General features: G+C 43.9%; 1 protein-coding gene across 6 annotated transcripts in view; it reads right to left on the bottom strand.

Annotated features, from left to right (window-relative positions):
* LOC104003467 (olfactory receptor 1L4-like) overlaps window positions 1-19,264 on the bottom strand; it is a 128,657-nt gene that overhangs the window by 36,067 nt on the left and 73,326 nt on the right. For 2 of the 6 annotated variants that reach the window (XR_008540949.1, XM_063800893.1), the window contains one exon: window positions 1,783-18,716. The exons of the other annotated variants lie outside the window; for them this stretch is intronic. Coding sequence is in view for 1 of the 2 variants with exons in the window: in XM_063800893.1 (XP_063656963.1) it covers window positions 2,473-2,844 (372 nt within the window). In the remaining variant the exon portion in view is untranslated. Of the gene's footprint in view, window positions 1-1,782; window positions 18,717-19,264 lie in introns of those variants that run through there. 6 annotated transcript variants of the gene reach the window in all.

Below are 19,264 nucleotides of genomic sequence, written 5' to 3'. Positions count from 1 at the left end.
TGGAGCTCAAAGATCCCATGTAGGTGTTGCAGAAATGACTGTGCTGAGGGGTTGGGAAAACACCAAATAGACAAGGATCCCAGCCCTCTCACCCTCGTTTACACAAGAACAGCTCTGGTTTTTGTTTTTTGTTGTTCTGCTTCACATTTATTTGTTCATAAAAATACATATTTAACACCTAATATGTGTCAGGAACTATGCTATGCACAGGGGATACAGCATTGAAGAAAACAAGACCCTGCCTTCATGGATATTATATTCAGAGGAATGGGGTGGTTGGGGTAGAACAAACACACTCAATAATTTAGATAATTTCATAAGGGTGGTAAATGTAATGGAGATAATAAAACAGAATGAGGTGTTTTTCACCTCAGAGAGGAGCTCTCAGATAACTGTGGAAGTGACCAACCCTTACCTTTGCCATATTCTATTGGCTGAAGGCAAATCCCAGGTTCCTACCACACTCAAGGGGAAGGGTTTATACAAGAAAGTGACTGATTGGTGGTCACCTTTGTGTGCATCTGCCATGCCCCAGTAGTCACCAGAGACTGGATCAAGCTGGCTGGTCACCTACCCATTTTCTCTCTCTTTGGCCAATTTATGTCTCTCCTAAGGGTTATGTCTTTGATCAAAGGGTGGTCCCAGGTAGAGCAGAATTGTTCAATCCTCAGGGATACGTTGGTAGGACTGCAACTGACTCCTAAAACTTCTGAGAGATGCCTCTGTAAGGTAAGATTTTTTAAAGCCCTAGACACATATAATTCAATCTCTATCATTAAAAGAAGTAGAGGCTGGGCATGGTAGCTCATGCCTGTAATCCCAGCGCTTTGGAAGGCCTAGGTGGGAGGATCGCTTGAGCCCAGGAGTTCGAGACCAGCCTAGGCAACATAATGAGACTCCCATCTCTACAAAAAAAAAAAAATTAAATGTTAGCAGGGTGTGGTGGTGCATGCCTGTAGTCCCAGCTATTTGGGAGGCTGAGGTTGAGGATCACTTGAGCCCAGGAGGTTGAGGCTACAGTGAGCTATGATCATGCCACTGTACTCATGTCTGGGCAATAGAGCAAGACCCTATCTCAAAAAAAAAGAATCCTGAGTGATTCTGAAATATCAAACCTAAAAATATCAATCTAAAAATATCAAGCCTTTCTCAACCTTCTTAACTCCGGGTAAACTGCCTAACTTATCAGAATTTTATTTTGCTTATCTGAAAAATGAGGAAAATTACAACTACCTCACAGAGGTGTTTTGAATATTAGAGATAATGTACATAAAAGTGACAATGTATGTAAAGTTTTAGTGCCACTAAACATTAGTACAGGTGGCCATTGGAAGCATAATGGTAGGATTGAGTAAGAAGATAAATGGTGGCTCATCAAGAGATCAGATGTGAGGGACTGATTACAAATTAGTAAATAACATTCTCTCCTTTCATGAGTTTTATCTGGGCTCTCAGCTGGAGACAACATTTCCCAGCCTCCTTTGCGGTCAGTGTGACCATGTGGCTAAACACCAGCCAATAAGATGTTAGCAGAAGTGAAGCGTATAACTTCTGGGTCACATCTTAAAACCATGTAGCTTGCCCTCCATTTCCTCTGTCCCTCTTCCAGCAGCTGGATTGTGAATGAGGTGCTAGTGATCCAACTCCCACCATAGGAATAAGGAAACCTTCAGGGATGGTAGAGCAACGAGATAGAAGGAACCTGGCCTCAGGATGACTGTGGCATAGAGACACCCAGGGTCACCTCCAAGCACAAATGATTACACAAAAGAGAAACAAGCCTTCTGTATGACTTAAGTTGCTGTTATTTTGTTTCTGTTAAAGCAGCTGAACCAGAAATACAACAAATACAGGGTTTGCTATCAGAGAAACATTGCAGAAAGATAAAGGTACCCTTGACTTTCCCTTAGGAAGCAGCCGCGTGAAGACTACCAACCATTTCTCTGCACGTCCAATATGGCCTATTTTTCTTCTGGAATAGATGCTGCTGCTTGTGATGAAGGCTTTGGCTTGCATTTAGGACAAACACTAGATGAAAAAATGTGTACCACTAAACATTAGAACCACATTGAGCAGGATAAAACATGTCCACATGGGGAAGTGCATGGAAACCGAGGCAGGCTGAGACAGTCTCCTATTGGATTCGTAGTCCAGGTCATAAATTTATTGAGTGAGCTCTTGGGTGGAATCACCCACCCTATTTAAATTATTTGCTCCTCCTCTTTCTCTCCTCCCCTGTGTATATTTAATACTATTTGCCTAAATTAAATGCACATTGGATTTGTCTCCATTTTATCCAGATATCCATCAGGGTTCTCCTGCATGATTCATTGCAATTCAACTTTGTTGACAACTTTGGCGAATAGGTGTGTTCCTGGGGGTCTCTGGAGGCACTAACACTTCCACCACGACCACAAGGAAAATCTTGGGAAGGTGGATTTTTGGGTCCCTCCCGCATCCAGATGGCAGACCCTAGTATGGCACCTGGAGATAGAGCTTCCACAGGGCTCTCTTCATGTCCTGGTTCCTCAGGCTGTAGATGAGTGGATTCAGGGTGGGTATGAGGATGGAGTAGAAGACAGCAGCCAAGCGCCCTTCCAGCGGGGAGTAGCGGGTGGTGGGTCGCATGTAGGTGGAGCTGCCGGTGCCATAGAACAGGAGCACCATGCCCAGGTGGGAAGAACAGGTGGAGAAGGCTTGCCGGCGGCTGGCTGCTGAACGGATCTGAACCACTGTGGCCAAGATGCGGATGTAAGAGAGGACGGTGAGGGCAAAGCAGATCATGATGACACAGCCACTGGCTGTCCTGGGGCCTGCTGTCAGTTGAGCGGGGGAGCCAGACATGAATCAAATTAGCCTGGCTAATTTTTTTCTATTTTCGGTAGAGATGAAGTTTCACCATGTTGGCCAGGCTGCTCTTGAACTCCTGACTTCAGGTGATCCTCCCACCTCGGCCTCCCAAAGTGCTGGGATTACAGGCATGAGCCACCGTGTGTGGCCGCAAATTTTGTATTATGTGTATCTTGCTACAACTAAATATTAAGAAAGAATACCTATTTACTTTTCCATTCTTCAAGAGTTCCATCTAATGACAGCAAAGATACTTGACAACAATAGGCATTGCCTCAAATTAGAAAAAAAAAATAAGATACTTAAAAAACTGGTGTGTTTACATATATTTGGTTTTTGTTTAATAAGGTTTTTTTTGAAGTGAAAATAACCGCACACATGGCTGTACCAGGCTGTCTGCCCTTGGACAGAGCAATGCTAGGCTGAGGTGTGGGATCTTGAGCCCTGGCATGGACACAGCTGTGGAGAGAGTGCAGGCTGCATTTCACATCCTCTCATCTCCTCAGACAGGAGCCTAAGAGCGGGGTAGAATACGCACGGCCATCCCCAGCGGCCCTGGCTGTGCGTGAGGTCTTAGGAGTGTCTGCATTTTACAGAGGAGGGCACTGGGCGCAGGGAGGGGAGGTCTCCAGGCTGCCTGGCCCTGAACCCACGCCTCCGTCACCTGCTCCCATCCTGTCTCTGAGCATCCAAGGAGGGGTGTCCTGGCACCTCCCAGAGTGGGGATTTGAGGGCTGCTGTCTTGCTCTGCACTCTGGCTTGGCATTTGGGGCTTGGGTAGGGTCCTACCAAGGTGGCTGTAAAGGAGGAAATGTGGCTTGGGGCTCCAATTTGTTCGTTAATGAATTCATCTCTCAGGCTCTGTTTCAACTTGCCCTCCCCCAACACATACCTGTGTGGGCAGAATGACCGCCCTGCACCTGCTGCACCTGGGCTCTGGAATGCCCGCCCTGCACCTGCTGCACCTGGGCTCTGGAATGCCCGCCCTGCACCTGCTGCACCTGGGCTCTGGAATGCCCGCCCTGCACCTGCTGCACCTGGGCTCTGGAATGACCGCCCTGCACCTGCTGCACCTGGGCTCTGGAATGCCCGCCCTGCACCTGGGCTCTGGTCTGTTCACGTAAAGCCTGGTTCTCATTGCATGAATCACAAAGTTTCACACACAGGAGTTAAACAGATCAGGAGATACCTGCCATTAAAAGGAAAGTTTGTTGCTCATAATCACAAGTCGAGGGCACAGCACAGCCAGGGGAGCTACACGGGGAATCACCTGGTCAGCAAAAACCCAGAGAGATGCAGGAGGAAATGTGGACAAAGCCACTGAAGTTCCCTTTGGAAGAAACAGGTCATGCGAGATAAGCAGGCTGATGACAGGCTCATTTAGGTCATTTTAGTAGCTGTGGGTTATGGGACGTCCTTCGTTGTTTCTGATACCTGACCCTGGGTGACTGTGCACGTGGATTGTGGCTCAGAGCTCCATAAGGTGTGGCTGGGAGTGTAAGCTAGGACTGGTTGGTTTACCCATGAAAGGCACACTTGCAGGAAAGTTGTGACTATCTCCAGCAGTTGAAGACAGCTAAGAGGGGAAATGTCTCCAGGGTCAGCCAGTCCCAGATGTCAAAGCATCAGAATACAGGAAGTTAAAGATGGTTTGGTGCCCACATCCTCAGGGAACTCCCCACTTCCTGTTATTCTGAGTTCTCTGTGGATGTGGAGTGATGACCCCAAAATACTTCGATCCACACTGTGGTTGATTATTATAACCCACTTAGATCAGTAGTTCTGAGCCAGGGTGATTTTGCCCACTGGGGACACTTGTCAATATCTAGAGAAATTTTTAATTTTCACCTCTGAAAGGGTCCTGTGAAGCCAGGAATACAGTTCAACATCCTCCAATGCACAGGAAGTCCCTGTCCCCACACGACACGTTATCCAATCCAAATATTCCACACCACCAAGGTGGAAAAACCCATTATAATGATCCTCCAAACCCTCTTGACGATCCACATATTGACCTCTTCTCCAATCCTCCCTCAGCCTTCCACTCCCATTGAACTTCTCATTACCAATAACCAAAATCACTTTATCCCATCAGATCAGCATCCCATCTCCTACATCAGCTCCCTGACTTCCAGGCGACCCCTTCCCCACCTGACACCAATGTCCCCCCGTTCCTTGGTGACCAGCGCTCCAGGAATTCTACCATTTTACACTGAGATTCACCTTTACACCCGGCCATCTTCCATGGCTAATCCTCAGAATCAATTCCTTCTGCACACACGCAAATCTCTTTTTTATATTCTTCATGCAATTCTTGTGGAATATCCCATCCCTGCTGGACTCTGACCCTTTTCTGCTCTGCCCCTCACTCCTGTGGCTGCACGTGGCTGGGGAGAAAAAGCTCCTCTCCCACTGCCTGTTTTCCCTCTAATCTCATGGCAACTCATCTCCAAGGATGCTGACAGCTGCCTGGAAACAGGACCCGCTCCTTCATTCTCTCCCACTGCAGTGAAAACCTACTGCCTTCCTGCTTTTCTGTCCTCACAGCTGCAACTGTCTGCTGGGGTATCCCCATGCTTTAAACTTAAGGGAAGAACAGCGATTTTCCACATCTGACACACCATGAACTACCAGCTCCAGCAGTTCACAGACTCAACATTAGCTCTCTCTACATTACTTTTGCTAACATCCTACCTTTGTGATACTGGATTGGCAGTGGTTGCTGTGAAGAGAAGAGATCACCACCTGAAATCAGCGTGGATGAGGAGTGTGAGTGTGAGTTGGCCCCTCATCAGATATATATAGTTTGCAAATATTTTCTCTCATTGTGCAGTGTCTCTTCACTCTGTTGATTGTTTTCTTTGCTGTGCAGAATCATTTTAGTTTGATGCAATCCCATTTGGCTATTTTTGCTTTTCTTGCCAGTACTTTTGAGGTTATATCCAAAAAGTCATTGCCCAGGCGAATGACTTTTCCTTTATATTTCATGGGGATATTCCCTTATGTATTCATCTATTAGTTTTATAGTTTTGAGGCTTCCCTCTATGTCTTTAATTCATTTCGAGTTGATGTTTGTATGTAAGGTGAGATAAGGGTCTAACTTCATTCCTTTGCATATAGATATCCAGTTTTCCCAACACAATATGTTGAAGAGATTGTCCTTTCCTTATTATGTGTTCTTGGTATCTTTGTCAAAAGTAAAAAACAGTTGGCTGTGAATGTGTGGATTTATTTCTGGGATTTTTATTCTGTTACAGTGGTCTATGTGTGTGTTTTTATGACAGAATCACCCTGTTTTAGTTCCTATAGCTTTGTGGTATATTTTGAAGTCAGGTAGTGTAAGACCTCCAGCTTTATTCTTTTTGCTTAAGATTGCTTTGGCTACTCTGGGTCTTTTATGGTTTCATATGAATTTCAGGATTGTTTTCTATTTCTATGAAGAATGCCATTTGTGATTTTAGAGAGGTTGCATTGAACCACTTTGCGTAGTATGGACATTTTAACACTATATTCATTATCCTGATCTATAAACACAAGATATTTTTCCATTTACTTGTATCTTCTTCAATTTCTTTCCTCAGGGTTGTATAGTTTTCAGTGTAGTGATCTTTCACCATCTAGGTTTAATTCATTCCTAAGAATTTTATTTCATTGAAGCTTATTGTAAATGAAACTGCTTTCTTAATTTCCTTTTCAGATATTTTGCCATTAGTGTATCGAGATGCTACTACTTTTTACATGTTGATTTTGTATCTTACAACTTTACTGAATTTGTTTATTAGTTATAACACTTTTTAATGGAACCTTTAAGATTTTCTATATGTAAGGTCAAGTCACTCTAAACAAGTACAATTTAACTTCTTTCTTTCCAACTTGGATGCCTTCATTTCTTTCTCTTGCCTAATTACTCTGGATAGAATGTGCAGTACTATACTCAATAGAAGTGGTGGGAATAGGCATACTTGTTCTTGTCCCAGATCTTAGAGAAAAGGCTTTCAACATTTTCTCATTAAGCATGACATTAGCTGTGGGTTTGCCATATATGGTCTTTATTATATTGAGTACATTCTTTCCACACCTAGTTTGCTGAGAATTTTTACTCTGAAAGGATATTAAATTTTGTGAAACGCTTTTTTTGCGTCTGTTGAAATTATTATATGATTTTTGTCCTTCATTCTATTGATATGATGTATCACATTTATTGACTTACATATGATGAAACATCCTTGCATCCCTGGAATAACCCAATTGATTATGATGAGTGAGCTTTTTGGTGGATAGTAGTCAGGGATGCTGTTCCTCATCCTATAATGTCAGAACAGAAGCCCCCTGACATAAAGAATTATCCAGCTCAAATTTTCTACGTTGCTAAGGTAGATAATACCTAACATGGATGGTTCTCCCAACCTCTTGACTATCAATATATTGACTTCCTCTTCTTCAGTGCTTCTGTCCAATGCCTCTTAGCAATCCATTCCCATTAGGCTTCTCATTACCAATAACCCAAACCGCTCCCATCCATTTACCTAAAGCACCCCATCTCCAACATTACTTCCTACATTTCAGGTAACTTCTCACAAGATGCCAACATCACTTCATTCATTGGGGACCAATGCTCCATTGACTTGCCCATTTTTCATTGATCTTAACTTTCACCTCAAGGTCACCTTCTATGATCTCTGGTTAAAACAAAATTTTTATGCACACATATGAAGCAATTTTTCGTATTCTACTTTTTGTTAGTCTCTTAGAAAAATAAATGCTTGCTGGACTATGAATCTGCCTGCTCTGTCCTTCACTCATGCAGCTGGACATGGCTGAGGAGTAACAGACCCTCGGCCACCGCCTGTTCTCACTCTGCTTTCATGGAGACTCGCTGCCAAGAAGGCCGAGGGCTTCCTGAACACCAGACCACTTTCTCCATTCAATCCCCCTCCCATGAATGCTTGCTGCATGCCAGCTTTTCTATCCTTAAACTTCCAAGCCTGTCATCCCCATTTTCACTTGATTTATATTTCCCAAATATAAGTAGCATCACAGAGTGAATATTTTCATGATGTCTCAAAGAAAATGAGATATAGTTACTACTGTTGCTCATTGGACTTATTCTATTCCCAGTAATAAACCTGAAACTAGCAGAAACTCACAACGCTAGGTTCATTTTCAACCATTATCCATGGAGTTTACATTCCAGTGGATCGAAAGCAGTGAACAGCAAGCAAATAAAAGAAGCATCTGCAGCCGGGCGTGGTGGCTCACGTCTGCAATCCCAGCACTTTGGGAGGCTGAGGCGGGTGGATCACAAGGTCAGGAGTTCGAGACCAGCCTGGCCAACATGGTGAAACCCTGTCTCTACTAAAATACAAAAAAAAGTTAGCCGGGCGTGGTGGTGTGCGCCTGTAATCCCAGCTACTCAGGAGGCTGAGGCAGGAGAATCACTTGAACCCAGGAGGTGGAGGTTGCAGTGAGCTGAGATTGCACCACTGCACTCCAGCCTGGTGACAGAGCAAGACTCCGAAAAAAAAAGAGAAAGAAAGAAAGAGAGAGAGAGAAAGAAAGGAAGGAAGGAAGGAAGGAAAGAAAGAAAGAAGGAAATAGATGTAATATTGTATGTTTGAATTAATTAGCTGAAATGAGAATTTGGCTGCTTTCTATTAAGGAAATAGAAATATAGGGGGGGCTTTCTTGGATGGTTAACTTTTATCAGAACCTTAACTGGAGTCAGAGAAAGGCAACATTAAGACCTAGGGTGATGGAAAGAGCTGCACATGAAAAGGTCCTGAGGCTGATTAATTCCAGGGTATAAGATATAACCATGTGGCTGGAGCTAAACATTTTGCCTCTATTTCTCCCTTAGAATCTCCTTTGGTCTGAATGCTCTCTCTTCCCTCTCTGCTTTCTCTTCATGTTTCCATATCGCAAACTACCTATTTTCTCTCTTTCTCTTTCATTTTCCCCCTTTCTCCTTCATTTTCCCCTTTCCTCTTTCTTCTTACCCATCCTTCAATACAGTTTGATTTTTTTTTTTTTTAAGATGGAGTCTCACCCTATCACCCAGGCTGGAGTGCAGTGGTGTCATCTTCGCTTACCGTGACCTCCACCCCCTGGATTCAAGAGATCCTCCTACCTCAGCCTCCTGAGTAGCTTGGACCACAAGCCTGTGCCACTATGCCTGGTGTATTTTATTTTATTTTTGTATTTTTATTAGAGATGGGGTTTCACTGTGTTGGCCAGGTTGGTCTTGAACTCCTGACCTCTCAAAGTGCTGGGATTACAGGCATAAGCCACCACGCCGGACTATAGTTTGATTTTTTTTTTCAGGTTCTCCAGAAAGCCTACTTATTCACCAGTCAACATATTTCATGTATGGGTATTGCTCTAGATTATTAGAGAAACAAGAATACAAACATTGGAATGGTTACGTAGGACCTTCAGTGAACCCATAGACTGTGAAGAATTTGAATGCTGGTATCATATATGCACTACTGTTCCCTCTGTCCCTAGCACTGTGCCTAACACATGGCATGTGCTGGTGACTGTTGAATAATGAAATAAACACATAACCAGTCTTTATGTGGAGCTGTAGGCAGAAGAAGACCCAATTGGGGCCCTGTCTTCTTATTTGTAAAATAATAAATTTTCAATTTATCCCACAAATATACTTTGAGGTCACCTTTGAATAAGTTGGTTAGCATCAACTACTTCCCTTATCAATGAGTCCATAGTCTCATTGTCCTTCAGCCCCAAGGATAGCTTTTAGTCATTGATGGTACTGTTCTGATTCTTTCTTTTCTTTTTTCTTTTTCTTTTTTTTCTTTCTTTTTTTTTTTTTTTTTTTTGAGATGGAGTCTCACTCTGTCATCAAGGCTGGAGTGCAGTAGCACGATCTTGGCTCACTGCAACCTCCGCCTCCCGGGTTCAAGCGATTCTCCTGCCTCAGCCTCCCGAGTAGCTGGGATTGCAGGTGTGCGTCACCATGCCCGGTATTTGGTATTTTTAGTAGAGACGGGGTTTCACCATGTTGGCCAGGCTAGCCTCCATCTCTTGACCTCGTGATCCGCCTGCCTCGGCCTCCCAAAGTGCCGATATTACAGCCGTGAGCCATCGTGCCTGGCCTCTGTCCTGATTCTTAAATCAAGAGCTAAGCCAGGAAACTATTTACCTGCTTTCTAAGTTCAAAGTGCTATTGATACAGGTTTTAGAGACACGACCCGAACACTAAGAGTTCATGGCCCGGTGAAGGAAATGGGTAAACAGTTATATCACCAAGAGAGACAAGGAACAGGAGAAGTGGCACACCTATCATAACAGTATTGGGGAGAGAAGAGCTTTAACCATTGTGGATACAGTCATTGGAGAAACTTTCACAAAGAAAATGCCTCTCTATTCTTTCTAACCATCATATGCTCACATCATTAAATTACTACTGTATTTCTTATTTATGGTAGAAATGCAAAATGTACCACTATTATTTATTGAATTTGTACAATGTATTGGGCATTGTGCCAAATCCTTATACACCCCCAATCCTCATTTACGGGCAAAGGCAGTGAGGCTCAAAAGAGGCAGGTGTCTGGCCCATGATCACCCAGTAATGAATGTTGGCCTGGGATTTATAAACTTGAGAATATACATTCTACCTTCTCTTCTGGGAATTCTAAACTTATATAAGAGAGATCTCTGAAAGCCTGGGTAATGGGAGTCACAGCATACTTCCTGGAGAAATCTCCCCACTGGGTTTATAATGGTAGGCGGCTTGGCAAATCAATAAGCCTGACACATATAAATCACACTCCCATGAGAATTTAGAGCCAGAAAACAGCTCTATACTTTCAGAGCCAGAAAACAGCTCTATACTTTCTTTCGCTTACTCTGAAAGTATAGGGCATTGTGGATCAGACACATTAAGCATGTGTCTTCTTCAACCCCACAAAATTATACCTAGAAATTTAGCCTAAAATAGTATTTCTCAAACTTTTAAGTCAGAAGGCCCGTATACTTGTCAAGATAATTGAGAATCTCTAAAGAATTTTTCTTTGCATGGTTTATATCTAGGAGTATTTACCATATTATAAATTGAAGCTGAGAAATTTTTAAATTTAAAACATAAAAAAGTAACAACCCTATCACATATTAACAGAACCCACATTTTATCAACAATTACTTTTTCCAAACAAAAAATTAGTTATAAAGGGAGCACTCTTTCACTTTTTTATAAATCCCTTTAATACTTTTTTTTTTTTTTTGAGACAGAGTCTCACTCTGTCACCCAGGCTGGAGGGCAGTGGCGTGATCTTGGCTCACTGCAACCTCCACCTCCCAGGTTCAAGCAATTTTCCTGCCTCAGCCTCCCAAGTAGCTGGGATTACGGGTGTGCGTGACCACATCCAGCTAATTTTTGTAATTTTAGTAGAGACGGAGTTTCACCATGTTGGCCAGGAGGGTCTTGATCTCTTGACCTTGTGATCCGCACGCCTCGGCCTTCCAAAGTGCTGGGATTACAGGCAGGAGCCACTCCTCCCAGCCAATACTCTTCTTAATAACCAGGTGCTATGGTTCATGCCTGTCATCAAAGCATGCTGGGAGGCCAAGGCAGAAGGACTGCTTGAGGCCAGGAGTTCAAGACCAGCGTGGTCAACATAGTGAGACTCCCCCTCTACAAAAAAAAAAAATTTTTTTTAATTAGTCCAGTTGAATGGCATGTGCCTGTAGTCCTAGCTACTCTGGAAGCTATGGTGGGAGAATTCCTGGAGCCAAGGAGTTTGAAGTTTCAGTGAGCTATGATTGCACCACTGTACTCTAGCCTGGGCGACAAAGGCAAGACTTTGTCTCTACAAAAAGAAACCTTTTCTTAATACAAAGCAGCCGAATTCTCATTTCAGCTAATTAATTCAAACATACAATATTACATCGTGAAGAGAAAATGGGAAGGAAAAAGGCAAATAAAACAGTGTTCTTAAGAACATATAGAACTTGTGAACTCTTTCAAATGGTCTTGATTTTCACAAGGTCCTTGAACTACCTTTTGGGACAACATTGATATAAGATATATTCAAATAGTGGATATGAAATTATAAGATCATCTGAACATACAAATGAGAGGTTATCCATGAAAGAAACTACAGGACATTCACATCACTTTCCTTTTTTTCTTTCTTTCTCTTTTTTTTTTTTTTTTTTTTTTAGATGGAGTTTCACTTTGAATTACCCAAGCTGGAGTGCAATGGCACTATCTCGGCTCACTGCAACCTCTACCTCTCAGGTTCAAGTGATTCTCCTGCCTCAGCCTCCAAGTAGCTGGGATTACAGGTGTGCATCACCCTGCCCAGCTAATTTTTGTATTTTTTGTATTTTTGTATTTTGTATAATTTTGTACTTTTAGTAGAGACGGGGTTTCACCATGTTGGCCAGGCTGGTCTCGAACTCTTGACCTCAAGTGATCCACCCGCCTTAGCCTCCCAAAGTGCTGGGATTACAGGCCTGAGCCACTGCACTGGCCCCACATCACTTTCCTTCTTCTCTGCAGCTGCATTTGGCTGGGGAGGAACAGCCCCTCCCCCACTGCCTGTTCCCACTCTGTTTCCATGGTGACTCTCTCCAAGGACACTGAACATTGCCTGCCAATCAGGCCAGCTCCTCCATTCTCTCCCCTGCAGTGAACACCGACTGCATTCCTGCTGGTCTATCCTCACCGCTATGACGATCTCTGCAGAGAGATCCTAGGTACTTTAACATTGAAGGCATCGGATACAGCTGTATTCGAAATCTGACACCACAGAACCTGCCAGCTCCAGGGGTTCACAGTTTCAACATTTCCTTTGCTGACATCACATCTCTGTGATGCGGGGGTGTCAGTGGCTGCTGTGAAGAGAAGCAATCACCACCCAAAAATTAACATAGATAAGGAAATGAGAGTGGTGCAGTCCAGGCTGATGCCAAGGGATAAGAGGTTTGCAGTCCCCAACAGGCACGTGCATCCCATGATGAAGGAATTGCCATGATTGAAGAATAAAGAATGATTTTTACCATGCATTCTCCATTATAAGTGGGAGCTAAACATTGGGTACACAGGCACACGGATATGAGAACGGTAGACACTGTCAACAGTGGAAGGGAAGGTACCGCCCGTCATTGGGTACACAGGCACACGGATATGAGAACAGTAGACACTGTCAACAGCGGAAGGGAAGGTACCACCTGTCATTGGGTACACAGGCACAAGGATATGAGAACAGTAGACACTGTCAACACCGGAAGGGAAGGTACCGCCTGTCATTGGGTACACAGGCACAAGGATATGAGAACAGTAGACACTGTCAACAGCAGAAGGGAAGGTACCGCCTGTCTCACTCCAGGTTCACTATGCGGGCCACGGGGCCATTAAAAGCCAAACTCCACATCAGGCAAGATGTCCTTGTAACAAGCCTGTATCTACATTTTTAAAAAGTTTTAATAAAAATTAATTAATTTTAATAAATAAATAACTTTCCAAGCTGGGCCATGATTCAACATGGCTTTTCTAAATAAAATAGTTTTTGTTTGAAAAGAAAAATTATTTTTAAGAGAAAGAAGAAACCACCACACATTTATTAACATTGCTATGATCCATAAAACAGAAAATAACAAGTGGTTTTTTGTTTGTTTGTTTGGAGACGGAGTCTCACTCTGTTGCCCAGGCTGGAGTGCAGTGGCATGATCTTGGCTCACTGCAACCTCCACCTCCAGGGTTCAAGAGATTTCTGGCTAATTTTTGAATTTTTAGTAGAGACATGTTTTCACCATGTTGGCCAGGCTGCTCTCGAACTCCTGACCTCAGGTTATCTGCCCACCTCAGCCTCCCAAAGTTCTGGGATTACAGGCATGAGCCACCACGCCCAGCCTGAAAATAACAAGTGCTGGCAGGCTTTGGAAAAGTAAGAAACTTCTGCCTTGGTGCTGGAAATGTGACACGATGCATTATTCATAATAGTCAAAGGTGGAAAACCGAAAGTGTCCATCAAAGGATGAGTGGATATTGGTAAACAAGCTGTAGTGTTCACATATAATGGAATATTACTGAGTCTTACAAAGAAAGGAAACCCAGACACATGCTACAACACGGAGGAACCCTGAGGACGTTATGCCGAGTGGAATAAGTCAGCCCCAGAGGGACACTGTTGCATGATTCCACTTAGGTCAGGCCCCAGACTAGCCTAATTCATAGACCCAGAAAGTAGAATGGTGGTTCATGGGGGCTTAGAGAGGAGAAATGCAGAGCTCATGTACAATCAGCTCAGAATTCCAGTTTTGCAAGATGAAGACTGTTCTGGGCGTGGAAGGTAGTGATGTTTGCAAATAACCCGAATGTAATGGAAGCCAACAAACTGCACACTTAAAAGATGATGAAAATATCAACGTTACACTATGTAATAATTTACACCATTTTTAAAGAAAAGATCTTGCTCTGTCACCCAGGTTGGAGTGCAGCAGCACGATCACAGCTCACTGCAGACCTCAGGCCATCCTCCCACCTCAGCCTCCTGAGTAGCTGGGATTACAGGCCTGCACCACCATGCCCAGCTAATTTATTTTTATTTTTTGTAGAGACAGGGTTTTGCCTTGTTGCCCAGGTTGGTCTCGAATTCCTGGTCTCACAAGATGCTCCTACCTCAGCCTCCCAAAGTGCTGGGATTACAAGCGTGAGCCACTGTGCCTGGCCTACATCATTTTTTACAATTAAAAAAATTTTTAGGTCGGGCGTGGTAGCTCATGCCTGTAATCCCAGCACTTTGGGAGGCGGAGGCGGGCAGATCACGAGGTCAGGAGATCGAGACCATCCTGACTAACACGGTGAAACCCCGTCTCTACTAAAAACACAAAAAATTAGCCGGGCATGATGGGCGCCTGTAGTCCCAGCTACTGTGGAGGCTGAGGCAGGAGAATGGGGTGAACCCGGGAGGCGGAGCTTGTAGTGAGCCGAGATCGTGCCACTGCACTCCAGCCTGAGCGACAGAGCGAGATTCCGTCTCAAAAAAAAAAAAAAAAAATTAGAGGATGGGCGCGGTGGATCACGTCTGTAATTTCAGCCCTCGGGAGGCTGAGGCAGGTGATCACCTGAGGTCAACAGTTCGAGACCAGCCTGGTCAACATGGTAAAACCCCGTCTCTACTAAAAATACAAAAATTAGCCGGGTGTGATAGTGCAGGCCTGTAATCTCAGCTACTCAGGAGGCTGAGGCAGGAGAATCACTTGAACCCGGGAGGTGGAGCTTGCAGTGAGCCGAGATCACGCCACTGCACTCCAGCCTGGGCAACAAAGTGAAACTTGGTCTCAAAAAAAAAAAAATTAAACTTGCCAGCCTTTGTTTTTCAATTAATATTAGTAAAAAATGGATTATACGGTAAAGTTTATGTTCTGTGTATTTTGCCACAATTAAAAATGAAAAGATAAAAAGTGTTAAACGTTTGTATACTTTCTATTGCTTCAAGAGTGCCACCTAGTGATGGCAAAGGCACTTTACAGTAGCATTACCATTGCCTCATGTGAGAAGAAACAGGAAAAAAATGAGATCCTGAAAATGGCTGTGTCACTATTTATTTGCTCTCTTGTTCCTTGAACTAATTTGTTTCTCAAATTTCATGAGTGAACCCAAGGCCACGGTGGGCTAAGGGGCTTTGCAGAGATCAATGAGGGAGTGGCGCTGGTGGGATTATTCATCCTCGAACTAAGCACAACTTGGAAAGAGTGCAGGCTGGATTTCACCTCCCCTCAGCTTCTTGGACAGAAGCCTCAATGCTGAGGAACATACACATGGCCATCCCCACAGCCCTGGTTGTGAGTGAGACCTACAAGTGCCTGCATTTTATGGCGGAAGATACTGGGCTCAGAGAGGGAAGTCTCCAAGCTCTCTGGCCCTGAGCCCACGCCTCTATCACCGGCTCCCATCCCATGTCTGAGCATCCAAAGAAAAGTGCCCTGGCCCCTCCCAGAAGAGGGAGTCCAGGGCCCCTGTCTTGCTCCATCTTTGGGACTGGGCATTTAGGGTTGGGCAATATTCTAATAATGTAGATAAGAGGCAGGGAAAGTGGGCTGCATCTCCAATTTGCTTGAGAATGGCGTGTCTCCCAAACTCCCCTTCAACTACACACAGGTGCGTGCTCGCACACACACACACACGACGGGGAGATGCATCAGGGTACTCGAGGGACTCCCACAAAATGAGGCTCATAATTGCATGAATCAAGACCAGAAATTACCAAGTTTCACACACAACGGTAAAACAGACTGAGGGACAAGTTGTTACTGCAAATATAGCTGTTTGCTCACATTCCCAAGAGGAGGGGCACACCACATCAGGTAGTCACACAGGAAGGACAAATATCTGGCAAGAGGAAGGGGATGGAAGGACTTGTGAGTGAAGAGCCTTAATTATGGTTTCCAAGGGAAAGAACAAGTGGGGGTAAATGAGCAGGTAAACAAGATTGGCTTCTCTGAAGAATTTCAGTGGCTCTGGGCATAGGGGTTGTCCCCGAGCTGTCTGATGCCTGGTCCTGGGGTGATTAGGGCAGCTGAGTGATTCGTGGCCGTCAGTGTGAATGCTCCATAGAGGAGATGATTGGGGAGTGGGATCTGGATTGGTTTCCACATGAAAGGCTGCCTTTCAAGGGAGCTGTTTACTATCTCCAGGAATTGACAAGACCCAGCAGGATCATCCCTCCAGGGTCAGCAAGGTCCAAGATGTGGCCCATCAGAATTACAGAAAATAACAGGCAAGGTTGGGACACATAGCCTCATGAAAAGCCCCGATTTCTGTGTGATCTCAATTCTCTGTGGATGTGGACTGTTGTCCTCACCAACATCACTTTCCTCTATAATCCTGGGGAATATCCTACACGTTAATATCTGTGGTTCTCCACCAGGGAAGATTTTGCCATGAGGAGACATCTGCCAATTTTTGGAAACATGTTTGGCTGTCACAACTGGAGGAGGGCTGTAGGCATCAGCTGTGTAGCAGACAGCATCCTATTGATCAATATCTTACAAAAACAGGACAGGCTTCCCCACCCTGCAAACAAAGAACTTTCAAGCCCAAATTTTCAATAGTGCTGATGTGGAGGAACACTAACATAGCTGACCCTCCCAACACTTCACTATCTGAAAATTGATCTCCTCTCTCCCAAATTTCCTATCTAAACTCCTTTAGCCATCGATTGCCATCAGCCTTGTTACCAATAGAGGCTGTCAGCCCATCTCCTCAGCTCAAGCCTCCCATCTGCAACATCACTGCCTATCTTCCAGGTGACTTCTGCTCACCTGATGCCAATTTTCCTTTTCTTTAGGAAAAACATAGTATTGATTCACCCATTTCCTGCTAATCTTCATCCCACCTTCAGGTCACTGTCTATGGTCGATTGTTAGAACCAGTTTCTTCTGCACAAACTCAAATCTCCTTTTCATACTCTGCTTCATGTGATTCTCTTGGAAACCCTCAACCCTGATGAGCCATGACTCCCTCCATGTCATTCCTCATCCTCACTCCTGCAGGTACACGTGGCTGGGGAGGAACAGCCCCTGCCCCACTGCCTATTCTCACTCTAACCTCGTGGTGACTCATCCCTAAGGACACTGAGCACTGCCTGGAAATAGGACCAGCTTCTCCATTCACTTTGTGTCCAGTACTACTGCATGACTGCTTTTCTATACTCAAACCTCCAACTCTTTTGTGTGCATTGTTACTTTATTCCTATTTCCTTGGTATAAGCAGCATTGAGAAATGAATATTTTTCATGATAATGAGCAGGAAATCAGGTATGGATCTATTTTTGTCCTTCGGAGCTTTTCATTCACAGTAGCAATCTTCTGGCACAATCAGTAATGGAAACCAGGGGTTCATTATTTCTACCATCCTCGAAGGAGCTTATATTCCACTAGAGGGAGAATATAAGGCATCAGCTGGGTAGCAGACAGCATCCTATTGATCAATATCTTACAAAACAGGAAGTAAACCAAAAAAGTCAGCCTCTCTGACTGGCGTGAGATGGTATCTCATTGTGGTTTTGATTTGCATTTCTCTGATGATCAGTGATATTGAGCTTTTTTTCATATGTTTGTTGGCCGCGTACATGTCTTCTTTTGAGAAGTGTCTGTTCATATCCTTTGCCCAATTTTTGATGGGGTTGTTTTTTTTCTTGTAAATTTGCTTAAGTTCCTTGTAAATTCTAGATATCAGACCTTTGTCAGATGGGTAGATTGCAAAAATTTCCTCCCATTCTGTGGGTCGCCTGTTCACTCTGATGATAGTTTCTTTGGCTTGCAAAAATTTCCTCCCATTCTGTGGGTCGCCTGTTCACTCTGATGATAGTTTCTTTTGCTGTGCAGAAGCTCTTTAGTTTAATTAGATCCCATTTGTCAATTTTAGCCTTTGTTGCCGTTGCTTTTGGCATTTTTGTCATGAAGTCTTTGTCCATGCCTATGTCCTGAATGGTATTGCCTAGGTTTTCTTCTACGGTTTTTATGGTTTTCAGTTTCACAATTAAGTCTTTAATCCACCTTGAGTTAATTTTTGTACAAGGTGTAAGGAAGGGATCCAGTTTCAGTTTTCTGCATATGGCTAGCCAGTTTTCCAAGTACCATTTACTGAATAGGAGATCCTTCCCCCATTGCTTGTTTTTGGTAGGTTTGTCAAAGATCAGATGGTTGTAGATGTGTAGTGTTATTTGTGAGGTCTCTGTTCTGCTCCATTGGTCTATATATCTGTCTTGGTACCAGTACCATGCTGCTTTGGTTACTGTAGCCTTGTAGTATAGTTTGAAGTCGGGTAGCGTGATGCCTCCAGCTTTATTCTTTTTGCTTAGGATTGTCTTGGCTATACGAAGTCTTCTTTGATTCTGTATGAATGGCAATTATTAAAAAGTCAGGAAACAATAGATGCTGGTGAGGCTGTGGAGAAATGGGAATGCTTTTACACTGTTGGTGGGAATGTAAATTAGTTCAACCACTGTGGAAGATGGTATGGTGATTCGGTATGGTGATTCCTCAAGAATCTAGAACCAGAAATACCATTTGACCCAGCAATCCCATTACTGGGTATGTACCCAAAGGAATATAAATCATTCTGCTATAAAGACACATGCACATGTATGTTTATCACAGCACTATTTACAATAGCAAAGGCATGGAACCAACCCAAATGCCCATCAATGATAGACTAGATAAAGAAAATGTGGTACATATACATCATGGACTACTGTGCAGCCAAAAAAAGGAATGAAATCATGTCCTTTGCAGGGACATGGATGAAGCTGGAAGCCATCATCCTCAGCAAACTAACACAGGAACAGAAAACCAAACACCACATATTCTCACTCATAAGTGGGAGTTCAGCAGTGAGCACACATGGACACAGAGAGGGGAACAACACACACCAGAGCCTGTT

The sequence above is a fragment of the Pan troglodytes genome, chromosome 20, assembly GCF_028858775.2.
Source record: "Pan troglodytes isolate AG18354 chromosome 20, NHGRI_mPanTro3-v2.0_pri, whole genome shotgun sequence".
NCBI lineage: Eukaryota > Metazoa > Chordata > Mammalia > Primates > Hominidae > Pan > Pan troglodytes.
This window is presented reverse-complemented; position numbering and strand designations above follow the sequence as displayed.